This window comes from Gallus gallus, chromosome 14 (assembly GCF_016699485.2).
Source record: "Gallus gallus isolate bGalGal1 chromosome 14, bGalGal1.mat.broiler.GRCg7b, whole genome shotgun sequence".
NCBI lineage: Eukaryota > Metazoa > Chordata > Aves > Galliformes > Phasianidae > Gallus > Gallus gallus.
The window spans coordinates 7632307-7648829 of NC_052545.1; the positions used below are offsets into that span (position 1 = coordinate 7632307).

Below are 16523 nucleotides of genomic sequence, written 5' to 3' on the forward strand. Positions count from 1 at the left end.
TGCTAAACAAATGAGGACTGCTGAGCTAATTACCTTCATTTTGTTTATATTGTACAGAAGATTGGAGAGAAAAGTAAGACACAATTAGCACTTATGCAATTAGACTTAGCAAGAGCACCATCTGAACAGTTTCTTTCAGCCACATCTCTTATTCATCACAAAGTTAATTTAACTCAGATATATTCAAAAGTTACCATTGCTGAAACAGTGTCGGGTGTGTCCTGAAATACGAGCGTAATAATGAAATAATTAGTAGAAGAAAATTCCCAGGCTGTATTCCAGAAAGAACAGAAACAAACTTTTTCTTGCTAAGGACAATTCCCAATTGCTCTAATATCATTTCATTTGGAGAAGAAAAAAGATTAAGAGAAGATGAAAATAAAAAACTTGAAAGCAAACTCATGAAAAAAATACCATTGCAATCAGTAGAGCTGGTGAAGGAAAAGTAATTTAGAGTTATTCTCTTTCTGTATCTCAGACAGTGAGAGCTGATCATTTATGAAGGGTTAATATCCACAACTTAAGAAAGAAATGGAGAAAATAAAACAAGTTCTGAAGTTACATCTGTTGTTAGATACCCTGAACCATGATGCTCAGATTGGAAAGATGATGCATCTACGTCATGCAGTTGCATGCAGCGTTGTGCAATTGCACATGGATAAGTTGCTGGATGTATCTGCTCCGTAGGTAGGAGCAATGGGAGGGTTTTGGCTGTTTTGCACTGTGTTTGGGAGGGAGGAGGCAGCTTTTTTTTCTTGCCCTGGCCATTGGAAATCAAGATGTAGCTGCAGCAGCTGGGCTGATTAATGCTGGAGCATTCCTAACTGTGGGATGTACAGTACTCAATGAGAAAAGGAGTAAACAGAGGTCTTGTAGTTTGCTACAGAGTAGGAAAAAAGTAGTGCTAGTCAGGAAACCTGCTGTGCAACAGAGCAGGGAAGGCATCTCTGGGGAGTGGGGAAGAGCGTGGCTGAGAAAAACATCTCCCGGAGACAGAGGCCGTTTCATTTCCTTATTGAGAGTGAATTTAATATTTACAGTATTCAAACAAACACAAGTCTTGAGGGACTTTGGAGAACTGACTGCTAAAGATGTCAGCAATGAACCCATAAGCAGAATGATATTTGCAAAGCCCCAGCTCTGTGGTACGAGGCCAAATGGACGCCCTGTACTCTGGGAGTATCAGAGAGTGGTTTTCAAGTATTTGTCCCCAAAACCTTCCCACAGATTGAAATTTTTTTGCGAGGCCAAAGTGTGTGAGAGGTCTGAGAGAGAAGTATGGATCATGCAGAAGGTGACCTAAAGCTTAAAAACAAATCTAGCATTCTAGAAGTGTTGAAATGAGTTAGGTGATATCCCAGTGAAATGCAGTGGAAATAGGATGCACTAACTCTTTAAACTCCCTTGAAAAGGCTCACATCTATAGAAAAACAGCTTTCCTCTACATGTGCGTGTTCTAGTGACACCTAACCTGGAAAAATCCCAGCAGAAAAGTTTACCCAAATCACTCATGAGCACTCGATGTGTGTGGTGAGGTGGGTAAGTGGGAAGGAGAACCGAACAGCTTGGTTCTGTGCATCACCACTCGCCCATGCGTGGTGTTCCTTGCCCTGAGTCCCTGCGAAGAAGCTCTGTAGGATGTAGCCCTTTGCTGGCTCCCAGGGGATTCTTGGAAGAGAGCTGCAAGAGGAAACTATTTGACCTCTGTGCGGATTAAAGCAGAAAATGTTCCCTTGCTGCCAAGAGGGCTGGTAGAGCCGCACAGTTCCAATAATGGAGATGGTATTCTCTCCAGAAGAGCTTTCCAGCTGGCGTCTGCAGGGTGAAGGCAGCTGGATGGAGGAACATCCCCAGGGCTGTGGGAGCAGGGCTAGGGGAGCAGCAGGAGATGCCATGGCCTCTGTTCCTGCTGCAGTAGCAGAGACTCCCTATTGCCCCAGTAGCATGCAAGGAGATGCTGTGGAGAGGTGAGAGGATTTTGGTTTGCCATAGACCCAGAGAAGAGAGCTAGGGAATTGCCCCCAAAAAGTTGGGTTGTGATGTCCTTGGGTAAATGCCAAGTGGCAGCACATCCATATTGATTTTGATATTGCCATCAGAAACACCAGAAAATTACACTGAACTGCAGAGCTGAGTTTCATGGAGTCAAATCCTGCTACTTGGAAGCTGCCCAAAAGTGATGATGGTGGAAATTGTCCTGACCATTCACCTCAAAAACTCAACCAAAGATGAAACAGCTGGCCTGCTACAAAACATGCCACCAGTGGGATGACTCAAACTGTTCTTTGCTTGTCTTGTTGCTCAGGGACAAAGGGAAGCTCTTTCCTGGTTACATAGAGCTTCCTGTGAGTAAAAAGTTTTGTACCTTGCATTTAAATTTCATCTTTCTGAAAAAAGGTGAGGTTGTAAGGTCTAAGAGATGGAATGAACTGCAAGTCTTGGGAATATGAGTTTTTATTCAGATATAAGTACTGTATTTGACTGTTCATAGTCATGTATGATCCTGTGGATATTAGTTTAAACACAGTGAGAACAAACTCTCTGCAAGAGATAGGGAATATTTAGTCTGAACCATGTAACTTCTGTGAGAAATGCGGAAGAAACACTGATTTGACTAAAAAGATTTCATGAATGCTGATCTGGAATCTGAGGATGCAGCTTGAGTAGTTGCTGAGTACAGCTGTAGTAATAAAGGAAATTCTGTTACAGAGTGTAGATTAATAAGCGTAGTAATGAAGTAAAGTTTTCTAAATAGAAGGTGCGTAAGATGAGCACCACAGACTTGAGCAGATTTGTCCTAATGAGGTACGGAAGCTTTCTGAATCAAAACTGGCAGTAAGCCTGCAGGTCCATCTTTGATCTATACCTTACTGCACTGGTCCAGCATGACTGGACATGATGTTGAGAAACTGGCTCAAGGAGAAAGACTGATGACTGGCCATTGGGAGCACTCCCTGAGAAGGCAAAACTGAGCCCTTGGCCAGCTCCTGGGTTTCATCCATAGAGCTGGCTAAGAGAAAAGGAGATTAAATATCTTATCAGTGCATACTCAGCATGAGGTTCTCATCTGTTCTTTGAGGAGGATGATAGCACAGATCTTTAGGGCAAGAGCAAAGCCTGCTCTGTACCCAGAAGTGAGCTATCCTGAAGAAAGGAGGAGGAAAAGCAATCATAAAAAATATTACTTACATGAAGTTTGTTTTCCTCAGAAATATGCCAAATTACACCAAGAGCTGGATGAATATGCTATCCTTGTTCAAACTCCTAACATGCACATACACAGGGGCACACACACTTCCATAACTTATTTTCTATTCCTCCGTCTTCTGCCCTGTTGCTGATTTTCATTGTTCTTTCCCTTATAATGTCAGTGACAGAATCTGAATGCTGTTTTTGCAATTAGTTTATCCTGGATGTATTATTCCAAGGATAAACTATAAATGTTTCCAGGAAGTGCTCTTTCATTAAAAGGTTATTGGCTAAGTAGCATTGCCTCCTGGGTCAGAGCTTATAGGGGCTGCTGTTATCCTAATGAGATGACAAAGGGCACTTCTCCCTTCCTCTGCAGGATGTGAATGTCAGTACAGAAGCTTATCATGGCTGTACAGGGAAGAATTATCCAAACAGTGAATTCACGCATGTGAATTATTTTCAGAAAACAAGTCATGCTCTCATAGTGATTTCTGATGGAAGGATGTAGCCATAACTTGCTTCTTGACTCACAGCAAGCCTCCTGAGGTACAGTCACTTTATGGAGGTCTTTTCAGGTTGCTTATCCTTCATTTTTCCAGTACTTGACCGTATCGCCTAACTGAGCATAGCTAAGGGGAAAAATCTTGAAAAAATGATAATAATCCAGGGGTGAATACTGATTAATTGATGTTCACTTTGGACTGGCTCCCCAGAGTTTAGCATTATGACAGGCACTGCGAGGGATCCCTCCTGGCCTTCTGCATCTCCTTCTGCATCTCCTTGGTCACTGGGGCCATCTCTCAAATGCTCACTCTCATCACAGACAATTTGATCTGAACATGGAGTCATCATCAGTACAAGTTTAAAGTTATTCAACAGCAGCAGTCTGTATCTTTGAGAGAGAGCATTTTCAGTAATTTCACAGGACTGGTCTTAATACACTATTCATGTACTTTAATCAAATAGTCTGAAAGTGACTTGGCCTCCTATCAGGTGTGCTCACCTCCCTTAATGCAAGTTAATACATAACTCTGATGGGACACTTGACAGCTCTTCTGCTTCAGAGAAATTGGGCCAGGTTATTTGTGTTATAAACTGGGGAGAGGGGGGAAAAAAGGAAAAAAGACTCGAATTGCATTATGTGGGGATAGATTCCTTCATAGGGAAAATACCAGCTACTTCCAATAGCCCCAAATATCACTCTATGAAGTAAATCAGACTGTATCAGAGTACATAAATAATCCCTATGTTAACCAGGCTGCGGACAAGTTGGAAAGCTACCTCTCATTCTTTGCTTCTTCTAAAATTAAAGTACTAAAAGAAAAGCCAAAAGATTTGCAACTATTAATTCTCAGTGAGTTATAAAGAGTTTGGATCCCTGCATACATCCATGCACGCTACCATATAAGGCGATGTTCTCCTCAATACTCGCTGTTCCACAAAAATGTAATGATAACAAATTCAAAACAAATACCTTTTAGGGACTAGCATGTCAATTGCAAATGAGATAATAAAAATCATTGTTTACATCTAAGTGAATACAGCCAGAGGAGTACCATGCGGTAATGAAGTGATTGCTTAGGCAAGTGCTTTGCCCTCTGAGGTTTTGTCCTTTTGGTCTCTGTGTTAGTGGGAGATGAGAGCTCTGGGGGCCTGGGAAGCTGGACCAGGCACTGCATCCTCCTGCAAGCTGCCTGCCAGGGCCAAACACTGAGGGAAAGAATTGGGCTTGCCTTCACATGATTGTATTTTAGGAAAGGTTTCATTGAGAGGTATATATTGAATAATAATGGAAAACTTCTGATTTTCCTTATATTTAAAATATCTCAAATTGCTTCTTCCTTATGAACACATGTACACCTCTCCCATACCTACACACACATATGTATTTATATATATGCATACACACATATATATGTATGTGAAAGAAGCCAGATAACTTCTGGGATGACATTGAAGCCACTTTCTATACTGCCATCTACTGTCTTCTTAACTTACTGGCAGTATTTTGTTGAAGTTAGAAGTTTGTTTCTTTATTATCCCTTTAAAAAAGAAAGTATGAAAGTTGCATTTGAAATCACTTAAATTAGTCTATCAGATAAGCTTCACTTCAATTTGATTTCCAGCATATTAAAAATGCATACATGCAATAGCAAGGTACTTCTGTAATGTTTTGATTTCCTCTCCTAGTTTTTAAGTGTTTTTCTTGTCTAATGAACCAGCTGACAGGTGAATAATACTATCTGGTTATACGTTCATTGAGCAGCATAGGAACTGCACTGCAAGAGTTCATCTGGTGGGTGTCTTCCATACCCAGTGCCCCACTGCAGCATATCAAGGTGCAAGCCTGCACCTTGCTGTGGGCTCGGTGCAGCCAGTGCTCGGTTTGGGAATGGCAGTGTTAGAAGTAACCAAGGACCAAGCTTGGTCTGTGCATGCTTACAAATGGTCATTGCTCTAGCATATTTTAAGCAGAACCCAGTTAGCAGCACACAACTCAGGAGAAGCCATTTGAGCATAGGTAGGTGGTCTTTTATTTCTGCCTTGTGTGCTACCTGCAGGGTCATTCACTGCAAGTTGTTGCAAAGTAGCACAGTGCTCAGCTCACCACCCTGCTCCATCCCAGCGTGGCAGCACCCAGCTCCGACACAGCACAGTGTTCTGTTCCCTCCTCCCCCAGTTCCCATACTCACAGTTGTCCAAGTAGGGCAGAAGGGAGGGAACTGGAGAGTCAGGAACCTGTACAGCCACCAGCCGGGACAGTCCGAGTCCTCGGAGCCTTCACTGCCTCCCTATATAGAGGAGGAGAATCTTGTCAGTGGGGAGGGGCCCTGCAAACCACGTCCTGCTGGAAAATCCTCCCAGTACCTGGGTTAAAACACCCAGTCTCTGACAAGAAACTCATTGCCAACAGGGCCCAGCCTTGGACCACTACCCTTGCCCCCAGCTGCCCTTCAGCAAAGCAAACTGGGTCTGAAATCCCTTGTTTTTGGGAAGGCCTCAAGGGGTCCCCTCAGGTTCAAAGCTTTCACTTTTTCCTGGAGGTGCAGCTCTTTGGCCAAGCAAATGGACCTTTTAACTCCTTCCTGCCTTGGCAGCATCCTCACCTCTCTGCCCTGCTGAGGGTAAAGGACAGGTCCTGGTCCTGTGGGGCACAGGGAGCTCCCGCACACCTTAGTGCCTTTTCTTGGAGCTGGGATAAGTTCTGAGTGGAGGGGCTGCTTGGTGTGTGTGGAGAGTCATTCCTGATGTGGCAAGGGGGGGGCAGGGTGTTGGTGGCTCTGGGGTCTCCATGAGTTTGTGTGACACTGGGCACCAGGGCTGGTGTCAGACTCCCTTGCCCCTGGGGTATACAAGGGATGTTTCCCAGCAGATTTGCCAAAGTTTCTCTTGCCAGCTAGCATGCAGCAAAGTTTCCAAGAAAGCACCGTAAATACATTTTCATATATAAGAAATACCTCCCTCTGTCCATAAATGGAAGAAGAGAAGTGATAAATAGCTGAGGGGGAACAGCCGTGGGGATGTGGTGGAAAGAGTGGGCAGCAGCACTGCGTGCGGGGGGGAGAGGAGGACAGGGAGTGTGAAACCAGCCCTGGGGCTGGGAGGGATCTGCTCCTCATCAAACCTCCCTCACAGCCCTGAAACTTTCAGTCCCTGGCTGTCCCCCCTCCTCCTGCCATGAGTAGCCAACAGCCTTGTGCAGAGAGACCTGGGGATGGAGACATCCCAAAAAGGGAAAGCTAGGATCCTCTAGGAATTCCCATCAACATGCCAAACACAAAATACCGAAACATCCCCCTCTCAGCAACAGACTAAATATGGTGTATACCCAAAGGATCAGAGCATGGTCCTGGCTGAAACAATTTCTCTTGACATCAACAATCGTGTCTAAAAAATATGCTCTGCTGAGGAAAATGGATGACACTCATATTGGTCTTGGCATCTTAGGAAAATACCTATATGGGGAGGCTGGGCTGAAAGCCTCCAGTGTAAGCACCAGTGCCTGCAGGTGTGATGGACCATATGGACCATCAGACCCTGTTTCCAGCACTGGACAGTGATGAGCAAATCTGGGCAAATGGGAGAGAGTGGAAGACTATCAGGGCTCCTTCCCCATCGCGCTGCAGAAATTCCAGCTATATTATAAGAAGCTGGTGAAGACTCCATTTGCTCATCCAGTTACATGGTTCCAGCCTTCGCATAAAAGCGGAGTCTGCCTCAGGAGGTGGGGGCTGCAGTGCGCTGCAGTCCAGCAAAGCCCTGTCCAGATGAGACTTGTGTGTGCATGACCGGGTGGGAATGAAGCCAGGGGAAATGATATCCAGATGTCAGTCGAAGAAGCTCACCCTTGTTAGCAGAAAGCTCCTTGCTGTGAGTTTACCCTATTCATTTTGCAGTTTCTCTGTTGCAAGCGTAGCTTTTAAATAGGAACGTAATGAACAGAAAATACTGAAATGCAAGGGGATCCTCTGAAAAGCACGATCTTTTTGGCATTCATCACAGTTATCCTAAGAAGCCTCTTGTAAACCTACCCAGCTGTTTCACAAAACCAGATGCATTTTAATAGTAGCTTAAAAAGGAGTGGAAATTATTCCTGCTGGTTCGCAAACCACTGCATGTGCACATGCAGGCTTGGTGCCCAAGTAGTGTGTTTAAAGAGGCAGCGGTGGAGGGTGATAAATGATGTGACATTAAACCGAGCTGGAAAGTTTAAAAAAATATTCCTGCTGTGCCTGAAACAGTTGCACTTCTGAGCTGTGCCGGGTAGGAAGTGATAAGTGTAAGCCTGGTTCCAACCTTCTTTTACAAGTCAGCCTAAGAATACGCACACTAATAAAATAGCCTTGTTGGGGTTTCCCTGCAGCTGTGGTACTTCTTAAACTGAAGGTGCATCAGACTGAATGCTGTGGAGTTTTTGCTGTGGTGTCCCACTGGACTGTGTTTTTGTTACAACAAAACAAGCTTTATTTAACTGCCTTTTTAAAATGTACTTTTCTAGAAATAATAAAGCCCATCCTTAAACTGTCTCCTGAATCTGCACAGTAAATATTGTACTTGGAAAAAAAGAGGGCTTCAAAGGGAAATAAATGGGCTTTCAGCTGCTTCACCATGTGTAACCTCAATCCCAGAGAGGAGAAAAACATCACGGTGATAAGTTAGGTTCTTAAATAATGTGTGTCAGGCAAGCAAATTGCTTGTTTAGAAATGATTTTACTTAAAAATCAACTGTATTTCTCTAAGCTGGCATGCAGTGGGAACCACAGAGTAATGCTTTTGCAACAGGAGGGGCAGTCTGCATCCAAACCAGAACAGTTAATGACACGAGGAGTCTGACACGGCAAAGGAGTCAGGAACTGTTCAGGGGTAAATGTGCTTAATGCTGGACTCAGGTCAAGTGAAGTGTGTGAGGCTGAGAGGTGAATTCTTCATCGGCTGCTACTGAAAGGGCATCTTTTCAAGAGTAAGCAAATGTTTTTTGTTTTTTTTTTCCTCCTAAACATAATCACCAACTGGTAATCACTGCTCCGGAAATCCAATCTACTAATACCAAAATTCAGCTGGATACAGAGAGTGCTCAGGAAGGAAAGTGCAACTGGATCCTTGGCGCTTGATGATAAAACTTACAAAAAAAGTTCCACCGTGCACAACAGAAACGAATCCCTCCAAAACAGCACCGTGCAGTGCGCACACACAGTTCCCTCTAAATTTAGGGGAGGGCAAAAATGTGCTTTTAAAGAATCTTTTTGAAACTCATGGGTCAAGTTCTTCCAAAGTGCTTTCCAGATCTGATATCCACACCAAACCATGCTGGCTCCTTGTCACCTCCACTTTTCATATCACACTCAGACGAAGAACAGCCTCTTTTGATGTAACCCCCATGCAGAACAGTCTCACTTACATTGTTCTAACTGATAAAATTCAGAAATGCATTCTGCTCACAAAAAAATGTGGAACTTCTAAATCCTTGTATCTTTTTCTTATTTTTTGGTATCAGTAGAAAGAATAAGGGCAGTTAGTGCAAGATGTTACAGTCTGTAATTTAGCAAGACAGAACTTCTTAAGTTGTTTGAGAAAATAGTTTTTGTTTGCTCACCAAGAAGGAAATTTCATCCAAAATCTGAAGCTGCAACTCAAGGACTGTGAATTACTTTCATCTAAATACTGGCCTACCTTAGTTGAAACTTCTAAAGAACGCTTTTTTGCAAGGGCATCCATTCTGTACAGAATTTGCACCTCCTCTTCTTAACCAAGTAAGGGCAGTCCGGCACTCATAGAACTCACTGCATGTCCACGTCTTGAAAGATGCCCTCATATTTCAGGTTCTCTCAAGATAAGTGATAGACATTAATAATTAGGCTGATATATTTTCATACACATATTTTGAAGCTTCGTTATACAAATAAATGCCATGGAAAATACACTTTAATTTGATTTTAATTTGCTTGTATAATGACTGTGCTTTAAAATAAGATTATTCCAAAACTCCAAATCTGTAATGTGAGGGTATTAAGACAATTAGGTGAAATGCATGTTGCACAACAGAGCAGACACACCAACTCCAGCTCCTGTACCAGCACAGCATGCTGAAAATGGACAGAAGCTGCAGTTCCCATAGAAAATGGTTTTCAGTTTTCTATTTTAAACAAAATTCTACTCTAATTTCAGATATACACCTTTACCTCAAAGCTTACTGAAGCACAATCTTGTAACAACCTCTGCTTTCATGGCTGTGGTGACAAAGAGCATGCTGAGCTGTGTTACTGAGGAAGGTCAAGTACTAAACTTCCCCTTATCTTCTTTCATGAGAACAAAAATTGTATTTAATTTCAGCAGCTAAAATTCCAGGCAGCTCCATGGCACCTGAGCAGCTTCTGTATGATCTATGATGGGAAGACAGAAAGCAGACACAATGGCTTTGGTTACCCCGGAAGATTTGCATAGCATAGAAGGTTGTGGCTTCTGTTTTCCAGCAGAGCCTTTTCCTTGCCCTTGAAAAGACAATTCACATTCCAAATACACATAATAGTTCGACCCACTACATTATGAGAAACATAAAAATAGGTTATGGACAATCACTTAACCTCTGGAGAACTGAAAAAGTTCAAAATTCAGGAGTTTCTTTGGCCAGAGCAATCATATCCATGCTCTTTAAGTTCATTTCTGCAAATTTCCACAGAGGCACTTCCAGCTTATTCCAAAATGAAAGTCACTTGTAAATAACTTAAGGACTATTTTTCTGCTGTATTATTAGACAAAGAAATGAAGAGAGAGAAGAGAGTGAAGAGAATGAAGAGAGTGATTTGCACTAGCATGGCAGGAAAGAGCCCCAGCAGCAAGGCAGCTTCCGATGACAGGTAGGTTTTATACAGATGGCTCTTAATCTAAGTGGTTGAATGTGCTAGTGGTGGTAACATAGCAAACATTGAGGGCATACACAAATTTGCTTGCTTCACCCAACAGTCGGTTATAACTGATGCAAAGCTACCAAAGACTTCAAGATGGATTTGATTAAGATAAATTTGCACACACGTCCTCTCCTCTTGGAAACAGTCCTGAGATACTTATTTATAAATAAGCAAATGGAGAGCTGTCAGCATTGCCAGTCACACAAAGGGGATGAGCTCACTCCTGAGCCTTGAAATAGATAAAAGTAGCTTCTCCTTTAAAGCCACAGCTGTGCTCTGCTATTTCACATTAAAGTAGAGCCTAGGCTGCTTATCAAAATAAGAAAATACCTACAATGCTAATTGGGTCAAATTAAGACTAAGGGAAAACACCATAGAAAACATCATAGAGACTGTACAGCTCCAGGTCCTTTCAGTAAAATTTGCAAACTGTACATTAACTTCCTTCTCTTTTTTCCACAAACATTTACTGTACCATTTATTTAACAACTACACAAAACTACTCTCAGTACCACTGGAAACATTAACATGCATCAATTTGTTAAAAAGAAAAAAAATAGATTACGTGATATTTTTTAGGTACCACTACAAGGTCTACTTCTATCAGTAAAAACATCCAAATATCTCAGCTAAAAAAAAGTCCTGGGAATCTGTAATTTACTATCAACTTCATTTTTAACTCTTCCTGCCTTTACTTTCATGTAATTTGGGAAAAAAATAGAAGTTCCTCCCCCATCCCATATACTTAGTGTTACACTGTACAATTTATAGCAACTCCAGATGGAAAAACCTTACCCTCGTTTGTTTGCTGGCATAAAGATAAATATAGTCCTCGTTTCCGGAGAATTAAAAACAACTATTCCTCCAAAGCACTGCAGTTTTCTTTTCAAATTTATTTTCCCATACATAGCAGGTGCTTGTTCTTAAAGAAAAATCATTCCAAAATTATTTCAAATACCCACAATAAAACTGACAAAAATATTCAGAAAAGGCACACGAAGACATAAAAGAGCAGAAATTATAAATATCTAGTAAATCTTTATTTTAAAATATAAAAGAAATATTTTTTAGGCCTAATTCTAGACACAGGCTTGACTAATCTGATTTTATATACAGTTCTTCTATCTTCTGGAGGAAGAATGCCTTTTTGCTAATATTTGGTCATTGGCAGGAATAATGACTCGGTCTTCCTGTCTCATGGGGAGCTCTAACAAACAGAAATGGTCCCACTGGACACAATGGAGAAATTTACATAATGAAGAATTTCATAAAGTGATTCTCTAAGAGCTCTACAGGATAAGTGAACATATAAAAGACATCATTACATCATCTCTTTATACTCTGTAGAACAAGAGGCTCTTCAATGCTCGTCCCAGCCATCCTTCCTGGTTCTGGAATTCTATCTAAAAATGACAAACAGACATAAACGTTTTCACACACTTGGAGAGCCAAAGATGCAACTGTTATTAAGAACTTTGATATGGAATATCATCATAGCAAGCTCAGACAATTTTACAAACATGTTTTTTCATCAAATTGCATGACCAAAGATTGGATCTCAGATTGCTTCAGCCCAGCTCTACGAAGTCGGTTAACAGAAACATCAGATTGCAATTTGTATTGAGATCCCCGTTCTGTGTACCACCTTATTTGAATATTCATTCAACAACATAAGCAAGAAAGACAATTTCTAATAGGAAAAGCAAGATAGATATTAAATATGAGACTGTGAAGGCTGAGTATATGAATGGACTTGATAACCCTGGTGTATACCCTAATTAAAATAGCTAGGTTGTATTTTAAAACCACTGCCTTCAGGTCTCCATTGGTATAGTCCATAAACACATGCAGAAAGTAACAATTTCCAACTCTGCTTTTCTGTTTTTGTTTAGTAATGTGCTGTCATGTCTTACAATTAATCCCGAGGGACTCTAACTCTAAGCAATTAAATCCCTATGTGATATATTACACTGGGGTTAACAGGGCAAGGTGACTGCAAATTCAGTTTCAAAACTGAGACAATTAGTTACAAATCAAAAAAAAAAAAAAAAACAACCCAAAACAAGCACTTCTTTAATACTGACATTAAAAAAAAAAGATAATAAGGAATGAGGAATAAGAACCTTCTAACAAAACGATTAGTTACAGCAGCTTTGGTACTGACATTTTATGTCTTCAGCCCCCTCTGCTGGCAGAAGAGCAACTACATCATCTTCATCAATTAAATATTAAGGTGCTTATTCAGTACTTCCCTTATACTTCTTAGATACTGTAATAATATCTTAGACCTCAGGGTTTTTCAAATTTCTGGATACAAAAGGAACAGGTGGTAGTACTACGAGGTGAAGCAGTATTCCAACCAGACTCCTTGAAGGGGAAGATAAAAGACCAACAATCCCTTTCTTTTTGTAGTTTAGGCAGCGTTAATAGCAACCAGGCAGAGAGCAGGAAGGGAAATAAGATTTAGCAGTGTCCTATAGATCAGTGAAGTTGGAGCTTAAGTTTCTGCAGTCAGTGGGATGTGAATTAGATCCTCAGAAAAGACACAGAACTGACAGCTCAAACATAATGAATGTTCTATAGAAATTATTAGTACAGATAAGAATATTCCACTATTTAATATATCGTACTAAGAATTTGTGTTAAAATTTCTGTTTTAAATTGCCAGTGTACTAAGACTGTCTCTAGCTGACCCATTCCAGATATGCAGTTCTGTAAGGAAGTACAGTTTGGCCAGTTTAACTTTAATGAAAATGGGAAAACAATTTGTTAGGTCCAAATTTAAATGAGTTTTTGGCTTTTCACAGTCCAAAAGAATTAAAAGAATAAAGCTAAACAATTTGGGTTTTTCTGCTTCCCTTTAGTATAGCAGATAGCTGCAGCTACCACATGGTAACAAGAGCTACACAGCACCTTTTACACTGCAAAAAAATTATACACATTTTGCTATCCCTGATTTTTAAAAATGCCTGCTTTCTAAATAAAATATCCGTTCCAGTAAAATATCCATCTATCTTTCCATTTCTGAGGGCAATCAGATTTGTACGCTGTACACAGCATTAACATACCAACAGAACAGAAGCAGACCTAAGAAGTTCTCTAAGTTGGACACTTATTTAAATAAAGGAACATAAAGAGGTAGTTTTAGAAATCAGAAGTTAGATCCAGTAGGGCTATTCTTAAATGACTGTATGAGCAGGAGGGATGGTCAGGTCACATGGTTTAATGGTATTCTGACATATAAACAATGTCCTACTGAAAAATTCTTTCTATAAAAAAGGTTTCCTTGCACAGAGAAGGAAGTACCCTGTGTCCTCTCACACGTTTATGCAGTTATCAGCAAATCTAGCTCATAGAAAATCTAGTTGCAAATAAAACTTCTGTGAAGGTGACCCTATACTCAGACCCACCTTTTTGATTCCTCTCAGTAGATGGTTTGGCAAGGTTCTGCCTTGGATAACTCAGCAGAGACACCTTTGGAAGAGTACTCTGGGTACTTTCTTCTTTACCACGATGTAAGAAATGCGATATAATTCCATATAAGAGAGGTCTGCTCAAGGCAAAAATCACAAAAGCTGTCTATGAAATGTATTAACTACTGAGCATTTAAAAAAAAAAAACAGCTTCTCCTCAGAAGTTCTTACACCTTAATGTTCACTTCTAAAGAATGTTCAGATTTCTTCAGAGTAATTATTTAAAATTCATTACGCTAAATGCAATTATATAAATAAGCACAGGCATAAGCCACCCCTGAAGACCACCCCTCTCCCCATAGGTTGCACTAAGAGACATTCTCAACCGAACCCCAGATCACTTGTAAGCAAAGAATCAGAGCATACAAAGCATGGGTACAGAGCCACATTGCCATGCAAATTAAACATGTGACCAGTGGGCTATTGGCTTGAGCACCACAACGTATCCCAAACTAGATTTTTACTAAGCATGAGTCAGATTCTGTGGGCCCAAATTACAGGCCATCGCTAAACATGTTTAAACCTGCTTCTGTACCCTAGCTAACAAACCTACTTGCATCAGAACACTGTGAATTTATATCTTATCTCACAGTGCAATAATCTTTTTACTGCTTTGCGTATCAACTCGGTAAAGTGTAAAGAATATGTTTTCTTCTTCTGACTGAAAAGAAGACTGGAGCAGTAAGAGACTCAGGCATGTAATTACAACAGCTTGTGAACATATTCTACAGCATTCACAGAATTGAATGCTAGCTTTGAGTATGTTTGAAAATGGCCCCATGCTTGACACTGTGCACTTGAATCCAGCATGTTTAGAGCAGCTGAGTGATCTAGACATACTGAGCTGGTGACAGAACATCTATATGTGATTTATACAAACACTGTGGAGACATATGTGCAGAGTACATTGTGCGTTCCAAAATCAATCCTTACACTGATTTTCCATTTGCATCTTCAACGATGTTCAGCTCCTTGACAAGAAACTGTCTATCCAAGGGCACTTCAGGCTGGCCAGCTTCTGGAAAATAGATCATACTCTCATACAGCAAATGTAATTACCACATCTAAGGACAATTACAGAACTTAAAATTTTAAATACAAATTAGAGCTACCAGTTAAATGCTGTAGCTCTCAAATATCAGTATTTTAGCACAGACAGTAACAATTAATAGCAGTTGTTAAAAAATGCGGACCTTCTTCATATCCCTTTTTGTACGTAAGCTGAGGACTGAAAATCACACTTCTGACAGCCTACATGCCTGAACTGCTGTAATTCAGACTATCAACTACTTTAATACATTAGTTTAAATTATTCCTCAATTTTGTTGATTTGTGTGATTTCCACTTTTTTTATTTTGCTCAAAAGCCAGTAAGAAATTGCAATATACATTTTATCTGCACATAATTTATATATACATTTTAAAAATACACATTTTTCAAAACAAAAGCACATGTGCCAGGCAAGGTGTCTTGGTTTTACGGGCTGCTGGCAAACTTTTTTGCTCTTGCATTAACTGATCTGTCAATGTAAATGCTGTTTACCTCAAGGATAAGCAACACACATTTTCTTAAAAACCCATGGTATAATTTGGCGTAACGCTGCAAATAATGCAGCAGAGAGGGTGTTTGTATGCTATTTGTCTCCAGGGTTAGCCAAGATTGCACAGTTTGTTCCCACCTGATGGCATGGTTTCAGTAGTTACTCAACCAGGCAGTGAATACCAATTACAGCAGTGATGGCACCACAAACTCGGCCGCAGTACCTGCAGTGAGCACAGAGGCTGAGTATTTGTACTTGTTGAATTCCAGGTATTCACGGATCAGCTCATTGATCAGGAGGTTCTCATGACACAGCGGCGGCCGCGGCTCGCTTTGGTCATCCAACGCATTGAACACCTCAGCTCTGATCCTCGCTTTTATTTGCCCCAGGGCTCCTCTTTTTTCCAGCGTGTCCTTTAAAACTGTTACCATAAAAACTCAGTTAATATAAACCCAAACGTGTTTGAGCAGCATTCATCACCCACAGTACAAACACAATTCCCGGATATTCGTGGTGAATTAAGATATCCACACCCGTGGATGGATCACTGGGTGACAACAGCGGCATTGTTGGGTATTGACAGGTACTATCTACAGATGGAGGCGTTAAAGAAACGCGGGGGATGTTTCCACATGTTTTTTAATGAGTGACAAGCGGCCCGAAATGAACTACAGAGCGCCTGAGGCTCAGGGCAGTCCCGTCACTCCCCAACACCCTGCATGAGGCAAGAGGCGAGCAGCCTCGTTAGCACCCGGGACGATCCGAGGCTGCCCGCCCCGCCTGAGCCCCTCAGCGCTCCCGCCCGCTCGGCGTCCCGCGGCCGCCACCTGCTTTCAGCTCTGCTATCGTCGCCATCGCCAACCGCCGCGACGCTGACCCGGATGCAACAAACAACGGCCACCAGGCGGATAC

At 41.3% G+C, this 16523-nt stretch overlaps 2 protein-coding genes and 1 long non-coding RNA gene across 10 annotated transcripts in view; 1 reads left to right on the forward strand and 2 right to left on the reverse strand.

Moving 5' to 3' along the window:
• Positions 1-5958, reverse strand: part of MYH11 (myosin, heavy chain 11, smooth muscle) — a 56771-nt gene extending 50813 nt beyond the window's left edge. For 2 of the 3 annotated variants that reach the window (XM_040647321.2, XM_040647320.2), the window contains exon 1: positions 5886-5958. The gene's annotated coding sequence lies outside the window, so the exon portion shown is untranslated. The remainder of the gene's footprint in view (positions 1-5885) is intronic. The other variant, NM_205274.3, reaches the window with a different exon arrangement.
• Positions 1-11510, forward strand: part of LOC107054621 — a 30422-nt gene extending 18912 nt beyond the window's left edge. For all 4 annotated transcript variants that reach the window (XR_003077689.3, XR_005839861.1, XR_006931484.1 and 1 more), the window contains one exon: positions 10445-11510. This is a non-coding gene — a long non-coding RNA (uncharacterized LOC107054621). The remainder of the gene's footprint in view (positions 1-10444) is intronic.
• FOPNL (FGFR1OP N-terminal like) lies at positions 11494-16521 on the reverse strand. Of its 3 annotated transcripts, none has more exon segments than NM_001006170.1 (5): positions 11494-12001; positions 14009-14148; positions 15005-15089; positions 15835-16032; positions 16439-16477. In NM_001006170.1, coding segments are annotated over 5 exon segments (528 nt in total). In that variant the 5' UTR covers positions 16467-16477; the 3' UTR covers positions 11494-11924.
• Positions 16522-16523: the final 2 nt, after the last annotated feature.